Source organism: Palaemon carinicauda, chromosome 31 (genome assembly GCF_036898095.1).
Source record: "Palaemon carinicauda isolate YSFRI2023 chromosome 31, ASM3689809v2, whole genome shotgun sequence".
NCBI classification, from domain to species: domain Eukaryota; kingdom Metazoa; phylum Arthropoda; class Malacostraca; order Decapoda; family Palaemonidae; genus Palaemon; species Palaemon carinicauda.
The window spans coordinates 13,580,536-13,598,642 of NC_090755.1; the positions used below are offsets into that span (position 1 = coordinate 13,580,536).

General features: G+C 38.6%; 1 protein-coding gene across 25 annotated transcripts in view; it reads left to right on the forward strand.

Moving 5' to 3' along the window:
• Positions 1-10,435: 10,435 nt before the first annotated feature.
• LOC137624307 (zinc finger and BTB domain-containing protein 14-like) overlaps positions 10,436-18,107 on the forward strand; it is a 156,790-nt gene continuing 149,118 nt past the window's right edge. For 21 of the 25 annotated variants that reach the window (XM_068354900.1, XM_068354903.1, XM_068354904.1 and 18 more), the window contains exons 1-2: positions 10,437-10,618; positions 17,667-17,760. In XM_068354900.1, coding sequence (XP_068211001.1) covers positions 17,680-17,760 — 81 coding nt within the window. In that variant the 5' untranslated portion in view covers positions 10,437-10,618; positions 17,667-17,679. Of the gene's footprint in view, positions 10,619-17,666; positions 17,761-18,107 lie in introns of all 25 variants that reach the window. The other 4 variants (XM_068354896.1, XM_068354893.1, XM_068354895.1 and 1 more) reach the window with 1 other exon arrangement.

Below are 18,107 nucleotides of genomic sequence, written 5' to 3' on the forward strand. Positions count from 1 at the left end.
TTGAGATTTTGGAGGGGGCCTTGCCCTTTTTTGCTTATATTATAACAGTTTTATTTTTCACGACCCCACGTGGGTCTTTCAGGGCCCTCGGCTCCCTCCTCTCTCTCTCTCTCGTTCGTTCTTAACGATTTTCAATAAGTCCTCCATACTGATTGTTTCTCGTTATGAACCTTATGGATATCCACGGTTCACACACCGTATTAATTTTATATTGTCCTTTTTTTTATGATAAAAGTTATTACATATACGTGTGCATATTTTTGGTAGGTTGGCATGCCTGATCGCCTTCGGCGTTCTATTTCACATATTATTACTTGGATTATTTACGTTCGCACACCACGGACTTGCTTATCATTTTAACGTCATTCGTTTGCTTGCATAGCTCGAGGGGCTTTCATGAGTCAGATATTACATATTGGTTTTCATTTTGTTAGCACTTCACTGACTCTGTGTTATGTTGGTAGCCCTGCCTACTCCCAGCGCCGTCAGGCTTGATTTTCTCCTGTCTCATGTTCGCTTCCTCGTTTGTTTTACGATTGATGTTTAGCTAATTTTATTACTATTATCATCTAGCATGCCTTCCTATCTTATTTTACCATGCGTTTTGTTTATTATAGTGTTATTAGTCCTTCCGCGTGATCATATCAATCGTGGGTCTGGCAGGTTGGTATACCTGCTATCGCCCCACTCCTAGCCTCTTCCCGCCGATACCCCACCCCGGGGTTCCTTCCCTCTCTCTCTCCCGATCGAGTTTGAGTCACTTTATAGCGCTATGTACCCCTCCCGGGGGTATCCGCTTTGCACGGGCGGTTCCCGTTGATCTGTGAGGCATACTATTATTATACATTAACGTACAATACTTACTCTTTCCACTACTCTACCCGGTCGTAGTCGTTTTCTTTCCATCGCTCGTTTGGCCAACGATCAGCAGGAAGTTTTCTGCTCGGTCCGTGGTACCTTGTTATGTTATATTATTTATTTAGTTTTGTACGTGCTACTTCCCCGGTCCCGCACGTCACAGACCCGTTAAAGATCCCTTTCCCCCTCTAGTGTCACGCACCTCACGGACCTTATATATATATATATATATATATATATATATATATATATATATATATATATATATATATATATATATATATATATATAAAGACTTTCATTACGGGATCCCCGGAAGTAGCTTTTACACATTACCATCCGGTCGAGTTGTTTAGTTGAGCCCCCGGAGCCAACGTTACTCATTCTTACTTGGATTAACTTTATATTAGTCACATATATATATTATATATACGATCCTTGTTCTCGACCTTCCCTTCCCTCTTTTGATATGATCACGGTTACGGTCTGACTTGTTTTCAATTCCTTTTACAATCAAAATAGTTATTTTGATATTGATATTTGAGCTATCCGGACCCCCCGGGTCCCGATTTGCTTACATTCAATATACTTTATGGCTATATATGAAAGATTTATATCATGATATTGACATTTATATACGTAGATATTTAAGCTCCGAGCCCTCCGGGCCCCTAATTTGCTTTCATTTAAGATACTCATGTATCTTTTGTCTTACAGACTGTACGTATATAAAACATTGTTATCATGATATTTATATATAAATCTTCTATCATGATATTGATATCACTTAAGCACCCGGGGCCCCTGGCCCCTATTTGCTTTCCTTCAGGATTCCTAATGTATATATAGAAAACATTTTTATCATGATATTGATATATAAATCTTGTCTACTTGATGAGTTGTCAACAGTCATTGTGTGGCCCTGCCTGGTCCAAGCTTTGGTGGAAAGAGGCATGGGTGCTGATCATAGGGATATATGGTTAGCCTATAGAGCATTATCACTGTCCCTTGCCTCTGCCATTTATGAGTGGCCTTTAAACCTTAAACCTTGTAAGCTCCAAGCGTCACATCCTAGCATACCATTTCAGTTGATGAGGCTTTAGGTTCTTCTCTGAAGGTGAAAGTGATGGAGCTTGTATGTCAACACAGTTGATGGTTCCATTTCTATATTGAACAATACAGTGATCACTGCCACATTCACCTCATAGCTATTCCTTAAGGAAATGATCTATCGGTTGGTTTTCTATCAACGATGATTTAAGGATTTTATGAATTATCTTATTCATTTTAATAGAAATACGTGTGTTATGCCTTTCACATCTAGTTTGCATGAACTCTCATGCTTCCTAAATGCTAAGGTTTTTCCTCTCCAGATCCTCCTCCATTATTACTTAAAGGTTTTTGGTTTCAGTTCCAGTTTCATTAGAATAAATGCTCACCAGAACATCAGCTAGGCAAGCCCAACTCCCCACTGCGGTGCCCAACCACTGCAGTGGCCTCCCCAGTAAACAGCTTGAACTCACGGTCCCGGGATGGGATCGATCAGCTGCCATGTGAATGCTAGGCGAACACGTCACCACTGTACTAGCTCTGTAGGTTTTCTTCTCCTCTCCATTTCCTAAAACACTCGAATGTATTCTATACAGTCTTTTCAATTTGACATCGATGACTGCTGCAACTATGAAGATAGATAATTTATAATTAATCCTTTTATCTTCCTCAATTCTTTCTGCAAAACCAAGCTATCTCAAAAGGACTTGGTTCCATCCTTTTATCTTTTTACCACTTTTATATATTTCCACACATCTCTTCTTCTGCATCATACTGTATACTATGCAGACAGTTCATCTCAGGAGCTTCAACCTTCTTCTTTCATTTGAATTCAAAATCCATACTTCACTTCCATAAAGGGAACTTGCTTCAACAATTGCCTCATACACTTCATCTTGGCTTCCATGACACCACAAGGTTTAAAGGTTAAAGGTAGCTCATGAATGGCAGAGGCAAGGGACAGTGACAGTACCTTAGAGACTGACCATATACACATATGATCAGCACCCAAGCACCCTCTCCATCCAAGCTGGGACCAGGCAGGGCCAGGCAATGGCTGCTGATGACTCAGCAGGTAGACCTATAGACCCCTTTAATCCCGCCATCCTCAGGTCACAAGGATGGCGAGGTTGCAGAAACTATAATAAACTACAGAGTGTGAGCGGGACTCGAAACCCGGTTTAGCAGTTTGCCAGGCAGAGACGTTTCCAATAGGCTACCACAAGCCTGGGTAACAGAGACACTATAGTCAATTCTTTTTAGTGAGGCCGATTTGCACGGAGTCGCAGGGGTGCCCTTTTAGCTCGGAAAAGTTTCCTGATCGCTGATTGGTTGGACAAGATAATTCTAACCAATCAGGTAGCAGAAAACTTTTCTGAGATAAAAGGGCACCGCCGCAAATCAGTGCAAATAGGCCTCATTAAAAAAAGTATGAGTATAGGTAGTGCTGAAACTCCCAGATTCCCTTTTGTCTTATATAGCTAGAAAAAAAGGTTAGTTAACCCTTTTACCCCCAGGCTTTTTGGAAATTTCCAACCCTTAACCCCCAAGGGGTTACTTTTTTCCCAGCACATTTTGGTGTATATTTCTTTTAAATTGCTCTAACAGCCTTAATTTTTGTCATAGAGAGGTCAGGTTGGTCTCATTCTCTTGGAAAATGTCTGAATTTTCTCAAAAATATCAAAAATATGAAAAAAATAATTTTTATAGCATTTTTTTGCAAGGACGTACCGGTACGTCCATGGGGGTAAAGGGATGGCTTTTATGAAACGTACCAGTACGTCCTTTGGGGGTAAAAGGGTTAACCTTTGAAAGTAGAAACAAAAGTAATACAGTAGTACTCATAGGTATATAACACTAAGTACAGGAAAGGATTCACGTTATATAATGCTGAATAGAAAAGCAAAAAGCCTGATTACCTAAGTCCGTGAAAATTCACATTTATAACTGTATTAGATTTGAATTACGCTCCTGGTTATGCAGGCTAACTCGATATATTGTGCTGTATTTGGTGTTACGTAATTGTGAATGAATATACATAAATATTGCTGTATGAAATGCCAGGCCCTTCATGCAAGTACAGGAATGAAATTTGTGAATAGAAAACCTGTAAAGGGTAAGGTCTGACTACAAGTATCCCATGTCGACACCAGATGATAAATGGAGAAACATAAATGGAATTTTCTTGTTATTTTGAAAAAAATCAGGAGGACAGTTTGCCTAGGGAGAGGCTATCTTCAATTTTGGATGCTATTAAGATGTTTATTCAATATAAACGTAAAGTAACATGCCTGAGTACCGTATTTAGAAGTGGCAAGGAAACCGTGATGGAAGCGCAGATGCTTCACCAGAGAGAGAATGCTAGAGCCAAAAGACTTCAAGCTCTTGTGGAGAGTGACGCCGTTCCAAAGAATCTGGAATCAGGGATCATCGTAGTCTTCAAGTATGGAACTTCTGACGGAGCGAGTAAACGTCATGTCCTAAAGTGTGTTGCACAAGCTAGACCAATTTTTAAAGCTGCATTAACACCTTTGCAATCTTGGGCTGCATCAGAGAAAGAAGAAAAACAGTATAGATGGGAGTGCAGACACTGCTTCATAGCAGAGAGAATGCAGGAGCATCAAGACCACAACTTTTCATAAGGAAAGGTGCTGTTCCAAATAGAATCAAATCCATGATTAATGCAGATCACAAACCTAATTTTGGAGGGAGCATGTAAGCCTCACAAATTAATCTGCTTTGAACAAGAGATGATGTTCCTGAAGAACCGATGTTGATTCTGGAATTGTAAGCCTCAACGAAGAATAGGAGAGCTTGTGAGATCGGTCATGAAATTCTGCGAAGCCTGGTGGAAAATCTTTGATGTAATGTATTGATCTTAAATGTTTATCTTTATATTTCAATGAATCTAAAGTTTTCATTTACCACTTTTTGTTAATTGATTTTGGAGTTTCCAAATGATTTAGTGTCAAAATTTTCACAACCATAGTCTTTATATCAAAGTAATTTGATGAAGGAGTAACGTAAATGTAGTTTTCCTGTCATTCTGAAAACTATCTAGACAATGTCTAGAGAAATGCTATCTTTCATTTTTGGATGTTCCCAAGACTTTGCTTATTCATTATAAATGTAACGTAACATGCCCAAGTACCATGTATATGTGTTTATACACACACACATTCTCTCTCTCTCTCTCTCTCTCTCTCTCTCTCTCTCTCTCTCTCTCTCTCTCTCTCTCTCTCTCTCTCTCTCTCTCTCTCTCTCTCTCTCTATATATATATATATATATATATATATATATATATATATATATATATATATATATATATATATATATATATATATATACACACACACACACATGTGTGTGTGTGATTTATAAGTGCCGTAATGAGTTTCTGGAAAATGAATATGTATGAGTAAGACTAATAGTCTAGCAGAATGGAGCCCTTTTTTGGGTGAACGTGGTTTTAGGGTACCCACAAAGTTTTTTTGCAGATTATATAACTTTGAGACATGCTGATTCAGAATCCACTTGATGCCACCTTGGCACCCTTGAGCATTTTGCATAATATGCTAATTAAGTCGGCCATTATGAAAATTTTGTTTTTAGGGTATAACTTTTTTATTTGACCAGATACAAGGGAGATCATGATGTCTACCCCCAGGTTTACAGGGTCTCTGATTCTGATGATACCATTTTTAACATGATTACTAATTTGCATATGCATGTTATGCTAATTAGGTGACGGTAATAGCGCAAATTGGTATTATAACTAGATTATGCTTACTTCACCGAATAAAATTGTATTTTGGTGCCTACCACATATTTCAGGGACTCTGATTATCAGTCCTTTCTGTTCTATTTTCTTTGCATATTAATAATTTTGCTAATTAAAGTCAGTATTACATTAAGTTTACATGAAGTATGATGTTATTGCAGTGATCGGTCTGTTATTTCTAAAGCAAAGATAACTGTTATTCCAGTGTCTTAACATCACTTTGTGGAGCTGTTAAAAGCTAATAATGTCTAATTAGTTTGAAACAGAGAATAGATTGTTTAAGTAGGTCACACCAGATGGCAGTCTAAGCCTGAATAGGGGAAAATGAAAGTGAAAGTGAATGTGTTGATGAGGTTGTTTCCTTTTTCATACTTCGAAGATGTCCCATTCATGATTTACTTTATGAAACAGATAATGCATGAATGTAGCAAAGGCCCAAGAGAGGCCTTTATTTCTTGATATATGGAAACCACAAAGGTAAGACAGATTCCTCCCTCCCAAGGTCATGATACTTTTTGCAAGAAATCATCATCCACAGCTCAATACATTGGTAACTTGGTAAGATGCTAGCTGGATGTCATGCTGAAGAGCAGTAAGGATAAGTTTTTAAAAGGAAGTTCTAGGGGATTACTGCTGCTTTCATTTGATCCATTCTGCTAGACTACAAAGGGTATTATAGGATTAACATTGAAACCCTCAGCCGTCAAACGTTGGGCGTTCAGCATGCATGTATGTTGTCGTGTTGCTAACGATGTAAGAACCCTCACACGATCAACATCAGAGGATTCATCACATCACAAGGAGGAGAACCAGTCCAGAATAAAGTCAGACGGTAGTGACAGGGAGAAGATTAGGGCTAAGCTCGTAATGTCCATCAATCCCCTCGATCCGAATGACCACACAACGGAAATAGTGAATGTTGTGAGTGGTAGAATTGCTCCGAACTCTGTCAATGTTCACAATGCAGTTGAGTTAGGGAAGGCCCAGATGGTACATTTTGAAGAGGACTGGCCATCAAGTTTCAATTCTCCCATTCCTAAGCCCACAGTTACGATGGCTGTTGCTGCGAAATCAGTTAGGGTTGGAGACACAGATGTCTATGATGTCAATCTCATTTACTCACGCGTACTTGGGCTTCAGCAAACCAGATCTATCAACCTAGAAGATGTTCTGAAACATGAGCTAGCTCCTATTCCAACCTCCATGTTCAAAGACAATGGAGAATTGAGAATTGCATCAAACAAGGCTGACCTTAAAAAAAAGCTTCAAGTTGAAGTGTCCTCTCGAGTGTTGAAAAAAGTAGATGCAATTGTTATCGATGGCTGCGCACTTCTGTGGTCAGTGCATTGTCCACAACAAGGAACAGTCAAGGACTATGTAGACAACTTCATAAGGAATGTGATGCTGAAAGCTAAGGACTCAGAGGTCTACTTAACCTTTGATAGGTACTATGATTATTCTATCAAAAGGGTGACACGAGGAGCTAGAGGTGGCAAACATGCAACTCGTCAAAGTCATCTGAACCTTTCAAGTCCTTTGCCCCTTCAAGCGGTTGTGTTGCAAGTCCATGCAAACAAAGTACAGCTGATTGATATCATCTGTGATCATCTGGTGGAGCTCTGTGTAACCAGTGGTGAACCCATTCACAACAAGATAGTTGTGTGTGTGGTCGGGACCCAATTCCAATTGAACTGTTCTGCGGTTATCAGATTCATCGCAGGGACCTCAGAACTACCCATGAAGAAGCTGACGTCACTATGATCTATCAGATACTGCAAATTGCCCAAATGGACAGTGTAAAGACAATAAAAGTCATTTGTGATGACACAGACGTCTTTGTTCTCTTAGTGCATTTTTGTAGCCAGGAAAAGTTGAACTGTGCCCTGATCATGGAAGCCACAAGCTGTGAGCGGATCTCAGTTGACATACAGGCCACAGTGAAAAAACATGCAGCAATAGTGCCAAATCTTTTGGCGGCCCATGCGCTTACTGAGTGCGATACCGTTGCCAAGCTTCAGGGCATTGGAAAGGGAACTATGATAAACAAGCTGGTGAAGCAAGGACACGCTTTCCAATATCTGGGGGATCTTGACTCATCATTAGATAAAGTAATGGCAGAAGCTACAAAGTTCATTTCTGCATGCTATGACAGCAAGGAGAGGGATGACTTGTCAAAGGCTCGCGTTGAACTATGGTAAAAAAAAGATGGGCAAGAAGAACATTATAGCCGCCCCAGCCTTAAAGACCATCCCACCCACAACTGAGGCATTTAGAGAAAATGTCTTGCGTGCCCATGTTCAAACGGTAGTATGGAAATCGGCACCCCTGCCGGACCCTCCATCGTTTGAGCCTACTGACTATGGGTGGTCTCGTGAAGAAAGCACCAAAACGTCTCCCCCACCAGACGTTGCCCTAGCACCTCCTGAGGTATTAGAGATGCTTCGTTGTGGGTGTTCAACCAATGAACCATGTAGTTCTCAGAGGTGTGGCTGTAACAGTGGACAATTGCCTTGCACATTTTTCTGTGCATGTCGTGGAGAATCAAACTGTCGAAATACATACAACAAGCAAAACGATGAGGCTGATGAAGGGGAGGACTATCAAAGTGGTGGAGAGGACAATGACTTGCTAAACTGAGTAACTAAAGACATTATGACTGCTAATTAGCATAATATATGCAGTTTATGCAAATGACTATAGTTCATCATCCTGGAGGTCTGTGTAGCAGTCTGGGACTAATTAGTGCAATCAGGGAATTGTTACATGTATCATTGTTATATTTTGCCATAAGTCGGAAATTTCAACCATTTACACTAAATTTATGCATATGCAAATCCATATGGAATGCAAATATATGCAAAAAAGGCACTAATAATGGCAAAAGTAGAATCTGAGACCCATTAACATTGGGAAAGGCATAGAAATTACCCTCTTAATGGCAACATATGCAAGCTTTAGCCAAAATACCAAATTTGGGTAATTCCCGACACCTAATTAGCATAACATGCATATGCAAATTAGTAATCATGTTAAAAATGGTATCATCAGAATCAGAGACCCTGTAAACCTGGGGGTAGACATCATGATCTCCCTTGTATCTGGTCAAATAAAAAAGTTATACCCTAAAAACAAAATTTTCATAATGGCCGACTTAATTAGCATATTATGCAAAATGCTCAAGGGTGCCAAGGTGGCATCAAGTGGATTCTGAATCAACATGTCTCAAAGATATATAATCCGCAAAAAAACTTTGTGGGTACCCTAAAACCACGTTTGGTCCCCATTCTGCTAGACTATAAGATAATGTGCAATGAAAATGCTAAGTTACAGGTGAACCTCTAGATTGTCAATGAATATACGTACTGTACTTAGGACAGACGGCAAATGCTTCCCCAAGGCACGACACTAAAATTAACAGAATAAACATGTATGGAGGGTATGTAGTAAACAAAATGAGATTATGAGTTAAAATGCCACTTTCTCTAAAATGAAAAGCATTTAATCAGATGGTCCTACCAGTTTTAACTTATGCATCAGAAACTTTGAGCCTTACCAGAGCCTTAGAACATAAGCTAGTTACAACCCAAAGAGCTATGTATTAAGAGTAATGATGGGAATAACACTAAGCAACAGAAAAAAGAGCATGGATAAGAGAACAAACTAAAGTAGAAGAGATGAGATTCTAACATGTAAGATAAAGAAATGGACAAGGGCAGGACATATAATGAGAATGACAGATAATAGATGGGCATTAAGAATAACAGAATGGATCCATAGTTTGTAAAAGGTGGAGAGGGAAGAGAAGACGATGGATTGACGAACTAAGAAAGTTTGCTGGTGTGGACTGACATAAGGACCCTAAATTGAATCAAGTGGAAGGACATGTCTGAGGCCTCTGTTCTGCAGTGGACTAGTAATGGCTGAGGGTGATACCCACACACACGCATATATATATATATATATATATATATATATATATATATATATATATATATATATATATATATATATATATATATATATATATATATATATATATATATATATATATATATATATATATATATATATATATATATATATATATATATTTGTAAAGTCGCAAGTTGTTGTCATCCTTACAATAAACTATAACTTTAATATGAAGCTACATCAACTGTAAGAAAAATGTCACAAAAAAAACCATTGTTTTACGAATGTTTGTATAAAATAGGTCATGAATAATTCATATAGTAAAGTGTTGTCTGAGAAAATGACTTTTTATAATCTTAATTTAATTATTCCCAAATAAGTGGAAATAAAGGCTGATTAAAATAATATAATGTGAAATGGTGACAATTATAACCATGAGCGATTGCGCAAAATCGAGAAGACGCCAAAACTGGGGACAGCATTTCCCAAAATAAAATATATTAAAAAGAGAAATTTGCAAATAATGAATTAATAATGCATTAAGATTATTTGTTCATATTATAATAAAGTCGAATTTATTGTATAATTATGATTGTCGTGTAATTAAATTATTAAATTTCATAAATGGCTTGCGCGTCTTCTTCACTCACCAGCAGCGTTGCCAAATTTGAAGATCCCAAATTCACCAGAGAAGCATCAAAATACATCTCATGAGCTTGAATGAAAATAAAAAAAAACAATAACTAATATAGTCTATATGATGTTAAAATCTATTTCATTCATGGTGTAGCATCCTTTATTGTTTGAAAAAAAATTATTGTGGAAATGTTCTATCTGGCAACACTGTTCACCAGCGTTCGGCCATTATAGTAAACAAAGCCTTTCCGTCAATAGCAAAGTGTCACCGATATCATGTGGTTTAAAAGACATTTTCACATTAATTTCACGTTTTACGTCGTATAGTGATTAACAGCTGATCATTGGAAGTCGTGCTTGTGTTTATTACGGCCCCACTGGTATGTATATACGAATTTCCTATAGAAAACCAATGCATTTTTTCACTATATAGTCGGTCTCCATAACTCTACTTTTTTTTTAATGTTCATGGTATGCACATATGAATGGTTTGTTTATTGACATTCCTTGAGTTGGTGGATTTAGAATTATTTAAAACTACGATTTTACATCTTAGTTGAGGTAGCTGTCAGATACCGGGAATTATGATCTGGAACCCCATTTGCGGTCGTTTGTAGAACCGCGGACGGGTTCTTTATATATCAGTGGACAGTAAACAGTTCCTCCCGCGTGCATGAAAAATGGACACCAACTACTCTAAACTTTCCCCTCCTAACCTAACCTTCAAGCTGTGTCGGTAACCTAGGAAAACAACTAATTTTTCTTAAAGAAAAAATTACTCTCCCTTCGAAAATGACACTCGTTCCTGTCGCAAATGAATAGTTTCAGAAATATATATACATCGGTTTCATTGTATATTATTACATCTCAATGTATCCTAGTATTCCAACTACTTTTTCTTATAGGAAAAATTACGCTCCCTTCGAAAATAACACTCTTTCCCGTCGCAAATGAATAGTTACAGAAATATATATACATCTATATCCGCCGATAATGGGGGACCCCCAGTGGGAACTCGGGGTTTTGGGTGGGGAAAACATACTGGGGAAACGATATATAACCGTAATTCAGTCCTTTTCTTCTCTATACATTTCTTTATGGTATTTATTATAATCGTAGGAAAAGTCAAATCAGTATACCTGGATATATTTGGGAGGAGCCGTTTCAAAGGTTATTTCTTGTAGTAATACAGTAACCAGTGCTGCCAACGCCTGATGTAGATTAAATGTTAGCATTCCATACCTGATGTAGATCAAATGTTAGCGTTTCATGCTAACATTAGCACCCATTTGTTCGTTTGTTCGTTCGCCCCACCTTCCGTCCTTCGTTTCTCTCCATTATTACTCTTTTTATTACCGTATTATTTTCTCATTTTATATTCCCATTCAATATAATTTATCATACATTCCATTTTACCTTCCTATATTGGGTTTATTTGTTTTGTTATTTCCTTTCCCATTTGTACATACGTTCGTTTCATCAGTTTCCGATCTGCGCATATATCCCCCCGCCCCCTGCGCAGGAGTTTCCACTCCCCCTTTTACTCTTTTTATTAGTGTTATTTTCTCATTTTTTATTCCCATTCAATATTATTTATCATTTATTCCATTTTACCTTCCTATATTGGTTTTATTTGTTGGGTTATTTCTTTATCCCTTCCCGGTTTCACATAAATTCTTACCCTGGACTAGTTTTTTTTATCCAGTTAATTCTCGGTATGATCTCCTCATTTTATATTCCCATTCACTATTATTTAACGTTCATTCCATTTTATCTTCCTATATTGTTTGTAATTATTTTTGTTGGTTAGTTCCTTTTCTCTCCTCTGTGTCTTATAAAACTTTTCTTTCGTCTAGTTTCCGTATTTAGTTCATACATGTTTTCTCTTTTGTTCGTTGTTTTTCCCTTAACCAATCATCACTAGGCCTATTCAGATATCTCCCTACCCCCCCCCCCCCTTCCTTTATCTCTGTATACGCTGTTTTCCGACCCATTGTTCCCCTGCCTTTCCCGTTTTAACCTTTGACCTAGTTACCCGTCCTTCGTTACTAGTGCGTTTTTTTTCCCGTATTTTGAGATGGAACATATAGAAACTTGTACCGGTTGCAGCATTCCGTATCTAAAAGCAGTGGCTCAATTCCATGGTGATTTTGGTGATAATTCAGGTTTTGTTGATCATTTCCAACCATCCACATCCCAGTCATAGAAGTTAATCCGTCAGTCTCTTCCTTCCGAGTCCAGCAAGTTTCGACGTTTCCTTCATAAAAGTAAGTCATTCCTCAATAGTCATTATTCGTGTTTTGTGACCGGGGTACTTCTAGGCAAGGTTAGGTGGGTTTGTTAGGTTCTGTGGCCTTTCTGTACTTTTTATATATTTCGTACCAGTTATATGGAGAAATTATTGAATATACCTGAGGAGATATTTAGCAGTTCTAGCTCTAGTAATGCCATCGTGTCGTTGGTAGTTCTGTGTACCATTCGTCTCCGTTGGTAGTACTGTGTATCAAGGTAAGTCATTCCCCCATTCTTATTATATGTGTTTTGTGACCGGGGTACTTCTAGGCAAGGTTAGGTGGGTTTGTTAGGTTCTGTGGCCTTTTGGTACTCTTTATTTATTGTGAAATAGTTTTATGGTAGTATTATTTAATTTTCGTATGGAAAAATTTATTTCTACCTCTAGTAATGACATCGTGCCGTTGGTAACACTGTGTACCATTCGTCATCGTTGGTAGTTCTGTCAAACATTGGTAACGTTGCTAATGTTATCGTCCCCGACATCTGTTGTTTATATATTTTAACTCAGTATATATGTGTTAATATTTATATGGTTCATTTGTATTGTATTTCATTGTGTGATTTCGTACAGGAAATATATGATTTCCTATAGTAGGTATCGTGATTTAACTGGTTTTCTCATTCATTTCATCCGTAATAACATCAACCAATTCGTCAACTTATAACTAACCGAATTGGTTGATCTGTTTGTTTGCGATTGAAATGGTCATCAAAATCGGTTAAATCTCGTTATTTGCTATAGGAAATCATATATTTCTTGTGCGTAGTCACACGATGTAATAATATACAAAATTACCTATACATCTATATCCTCCGATCATGGGGGGCCCCTAGTGGGAACTCGAGGTTTTGGGTGGGGAAAACATACTGGGGAATCGATATATAAACGTAAAACAAGCCTTTTCTTCTCTATTCATTACCTTGTTGAAATTATAATAACCGGAGGAAAATACAAAACAGTATATCTAAATAAACTTTGGAGGCGCCGTTGCAAAGATTGTGTCATGAAAAAATACAGTAACCAGTGCTGCCAACGTCCGATGTAGATCAAATGTTATTTTGTGACCTTTCATACTACTAGGCTAGTTTAGGTGGGTTTGTTAGGTTCTGTGCCCTTTTTGTACTTATTATATATGGGGTAAAACTTATATGGAGAAATTATTTAAAATACTTATGGATATATCTATCATTGCTATCGTTAGTAATGTCAGCGTGCCGTTGGTAACTGTGTACCATACGTCAACGTTGGTAACACTGTGCATTATTGGTAACGTTGCTAATGTTATCATTCGCAGTACATTCGTAAGAGAAGTGACACCGTGCAACTTAAAGTTAGCCGAATTGGATGGTCTGTTTGTTTCCGATTGAAATGAAAATCAAATTCGGTTAAATCACGTTATTTACTATAGGAAAACTTATATTTTCTGTTCGAAATCTCACCCTGTAATACAGTAAAAAATTACCGCTGTGTCTTTACCTACTTACTAATGCCCCCTGTCAGCCCCATTATACTGCTTTATTCTTAGTCAGCCTTCATTATACATAGAGTTGGCCGCTGTCATACATATACCCCCCCAGTGGACACAACTGAGTATTAATTTTTATTCAGTTCAGTTGTTGGGCGGAGGGATTCGCCTTTCCATCGGCACCTCCTTGGTTTTCTTGTTTATTCTAAATTTTATTTTTTCTCTTTTTTTTCCCACATCTGATGAATATATTCTTTTCTTTTCTCTATTCCTTCTTTCGTAAACAGCAGGTTTCCTATTATCTTCTTTTCTTCTTCTTATGGCTGCTGTAATTCTATTATTTTCCTTCTCATATCGCTGAGGTCCGGACAGTCAGGAATGGAAGGGGCCAAGAGGTCTTCAGTATCTATCTGCCCCACATAGCCTACATTCTACTCTCCCTCCTACTTCATGTCTTCTCCTATCATTTAATCCTAAACAGTTGGCCCTAGCTCTATATATAATAACAGAATCAGGGTTGTTGTCATAAAACATTTCCTTTTATAGAGATAATTTACATGATCGTCACACTTAACGGTAATAACGCAATTGTAAGATTAGGTTGCATTATCCTAGTTTAAGCTCTATATATTGTAGTCTATGTATGATGACGACCATGCCCCATAACTCGCCTATTTTCGAGTCGATCGCTATGAATATGACGGTTTGAAATTGGTTGCTGGGCCCAGGGAAGTAGGTGAGTACACGGCTTGTAGGTTAGGTTAGGTGGTATTTTATTTATCCGGGAGGTCCTGTCTGTCGTTATTCAAAGATTCCGTTTAAGGTTAGGTGGGTGTAATGTTATATCTGATATAGTAAAATAAGATTAAAGTTTTCTTTTTATACAGTAGCCTATGCATCAGCCAACCTTTACCCTGATCAATAATCCCTTTGCTACATACCTTAGATATCTCCACGTAGCTAGACATGGACTGCCATATCTAAATATTAGGAGGGCCCCGCCTCCCTACAACCTCTTTACTTCATAAATCAGCGTTTATCAGACAGCGTCGTCCAGGGAATGTATTGTGCTAGAAAAAATTGCTGAATTTTTACTCGTATTTTTACGTGAAATTGGATTTGTGAATAGTTCAGTAGCTGAGATAATTATATGAGGTTTGGAGATACGCTGGACAACTTTAATATAAGATGAAATAATTAATTGACATTCTGAAAATTAATGTACAGTAATAGACATTTTTAAAATTATATTTTTTTTTTGTCATACATTTTAATCATTATTTTGTAATCATATACTATGTAAGATAAAAAAAACTAGGAATAGAATTACAGGAATTTGGTCAGCATTATGGGAGATATTTGATCACAATGTATTCTTAGAAAAGAAATAGTCTTTTGCGTTTGAAATGCATCGAGTTTATAAGATTATTATTTGTTCCTTTACAAATGCAAACTATTGTTGTTTAATAGGGGAGTATGCTTTCAGCGAAGCTGGATATAGCTGTTATAACTTGAGGAGGTGGCAGGCAAGCAACACCCACCCCACAGACAACCCCACCCACCTACTAGGTAAGCCCACCCACCCTGCAGGCAAGCCCCGCCCACCCCGCAGGCAAGCCCCACCCACCCCTCAAACAAGCCCCGCCCACCATGCAGGCAAGCCCCGCCCACCCCGCGGGCAAGCCCCGCCCACCATGCAGGCAAGCCCCGCCCACCCCGCGGGCAAGCCCCGCCCACCCCTCAAACAAGCCCCTCCCACCACGCAAGCAATCCCCTCCCACCACACAAGCAAGCCCTGCCCACCACACAGGCAAGCCCCTCCCACCCCGCAGGCAAACCCCTCCCACCCCGCAGGCAAGCCCCGCCCACCCCGCAGGCAAGCCCCGCCCACCCCGCAGGCAAACCCCTCCCATCACGCAGGCAAGCCCCGCCCACCCTGCAGGCAAGCCCCACCCAACCCGCAGACAAGTCCCGCCCACCCTGCAGACAAGTCCCGCCCACCCTGCAGACAAGTCCCGCCCACCCCGCAGACAAGTCCCGCCCACCCCGCAGACAAGACCCGCCCACAGAGGTCCCACTTTGTTTTGGACTCTATAGTGTCCTTGACTGGCTATTTTAACCTTTTACTTCTAGTTTTAGATGATTTACATGTAGATCATAGTGCAAGAGAGCGGATAAGGAATATGTATAGCATTTGCATTTGTATTCCCGATAACTGTAGCTGTGTGACTGTTGTCTATATAATATGCTGATACCCACAGTTTTTTTCCTGTTAGACAGCAGTCATAGTTCCTGTTTATTCCCTCGCGAGTATGTCCTTGGGAATGATGACGACAATGTAATGCAGATTGTTGTTCATCAGAGCATGAAACATTTGCTGCCGCTGAGTGCGAAGGAGAAGGGCATTGGTCTTCTTTTCTTTAGTGTTTCCTGTTCTATCGTAGACTCTGATGATGACGTATCGCCTAGTGATGTTTCTTCATAGATCTTCCCCCCAGCCCGTAAGTGTCATCATCGGCCAGTATGACCCTGCAGACGTCGAACTTCAACTTATTCTACACTAAATTATCTAAGTTCTTCCTTAATGCAGAGATCCTTCCATGACAGGATACCTTCCCACTCGTCCTTGCATAGAGTCGAAGCAGGTGACTTCTTAGCTACTTTTAGATGAGACCAAGGAAGTTGTCTTCGAAGAAGTCCAGAAAGACAGAGTCATATATGCATGACTCCTACCATTTCTCTCTGTGGGAGAGAGAATGTGGTATGGAGAAAGAATATTCTGACTAGGAAAATCGATCGCAGTTTGTTATTGCGTCATTTGTGACCCCAGAGGGTTTGACTAGGTAACAATCCCATCTCTAAGTGTATTTATTGGTACACGGTATAGGTGCTTACACAAATGCAACCAGTGCTCTCTCTCTCTCTCTCTCTTTTATTTTTTTTTTTTGTTAGGATAAATACAACTTAATACTTTACAAATTATTCATTGGGTTTATGACAGGATGGTTAGCAGTGGCAGCTTGTTGCTAAAATGGGGCTGGGTGCTGCTCCTGAAAGTTTTTAGCCATTGTTGTAATTATGTGTAAAATTAAACAAACAGGTATAGTAAAATTTGCTGAAAAATTATCTCAATTGAAATGGATCAAATAGAGTAGCGGGAAATAGGTTAATAATCTAATTTTGCATTTTATGATATTCAGTTTTCAAGCTCATCACACATGGAGTTGAGTAAAAAAAAAGAAATTCTACCAGAGTGCTGCGATCGTCACTGCAGGAGCAACAGTGATTTCTCTCCCTCACAGCCTAGTGCGCTGCCTCCTATGAAGCAGGGGAGCCATATACCATGCGTCTGGAACTGTGAAGTGAACAGTTCCATACAAAGATTTTTTATATTTTTTCATAAACTGAAGGATGGCTATTGACTTAAGGCTTCAGTATTATATATTGTACAAATATAAAGAAAAAAAATTTCAAAAAAGGTTTTTTCATGATGTCCAATTCTTAAGATTCTGGTTTGCATATCTAAGAAAAGGTGAATGATTTAAAATAAGATATTCTTTATTTTCTTGTTTTCTATTTTTCTTATAGAAGTTTAGCATAGATATCTTGTAGCACCATTAAGGTTTTCATTATGAAATGGTGTAAAGTTTATCTCTCTCTTTTGCAGAAATCCATTCAAAATGGGGGACGGCATGCTTGCCTTGACGTGGAACAACCACAGCACAACGTTCTTCAAGACGCTTTCAACGGTCCGATTAAAGGTGAGCTTTGTATATCTCTGAATGAATATGAGAAATATTGGTCCAGGTGTCATTATAAGGCTGGAAAGGTCGTATAATGAAACATATGTAGATGAACTCGATGTCCAATAGGTAGAAAGATTATACTTTTTGTTTAAACTATCTTATTTCTCTTCATCTTGGTTTTTTTTAAAAGTTTTTATAGTTTATGAAATATTTATTTTAATGCTGTTACTGTTCTCAAAATAGTTTGTATTGTTTATTACTTGTCTTGTAGTTTCCTTATTTCCTTTTCTCACTGAGCTATTTTCCCTTTTGTAGCCCCGAGGCTTAAAGTTTTCTGCTTTTCCAACTAGGTTTGTAGCTTA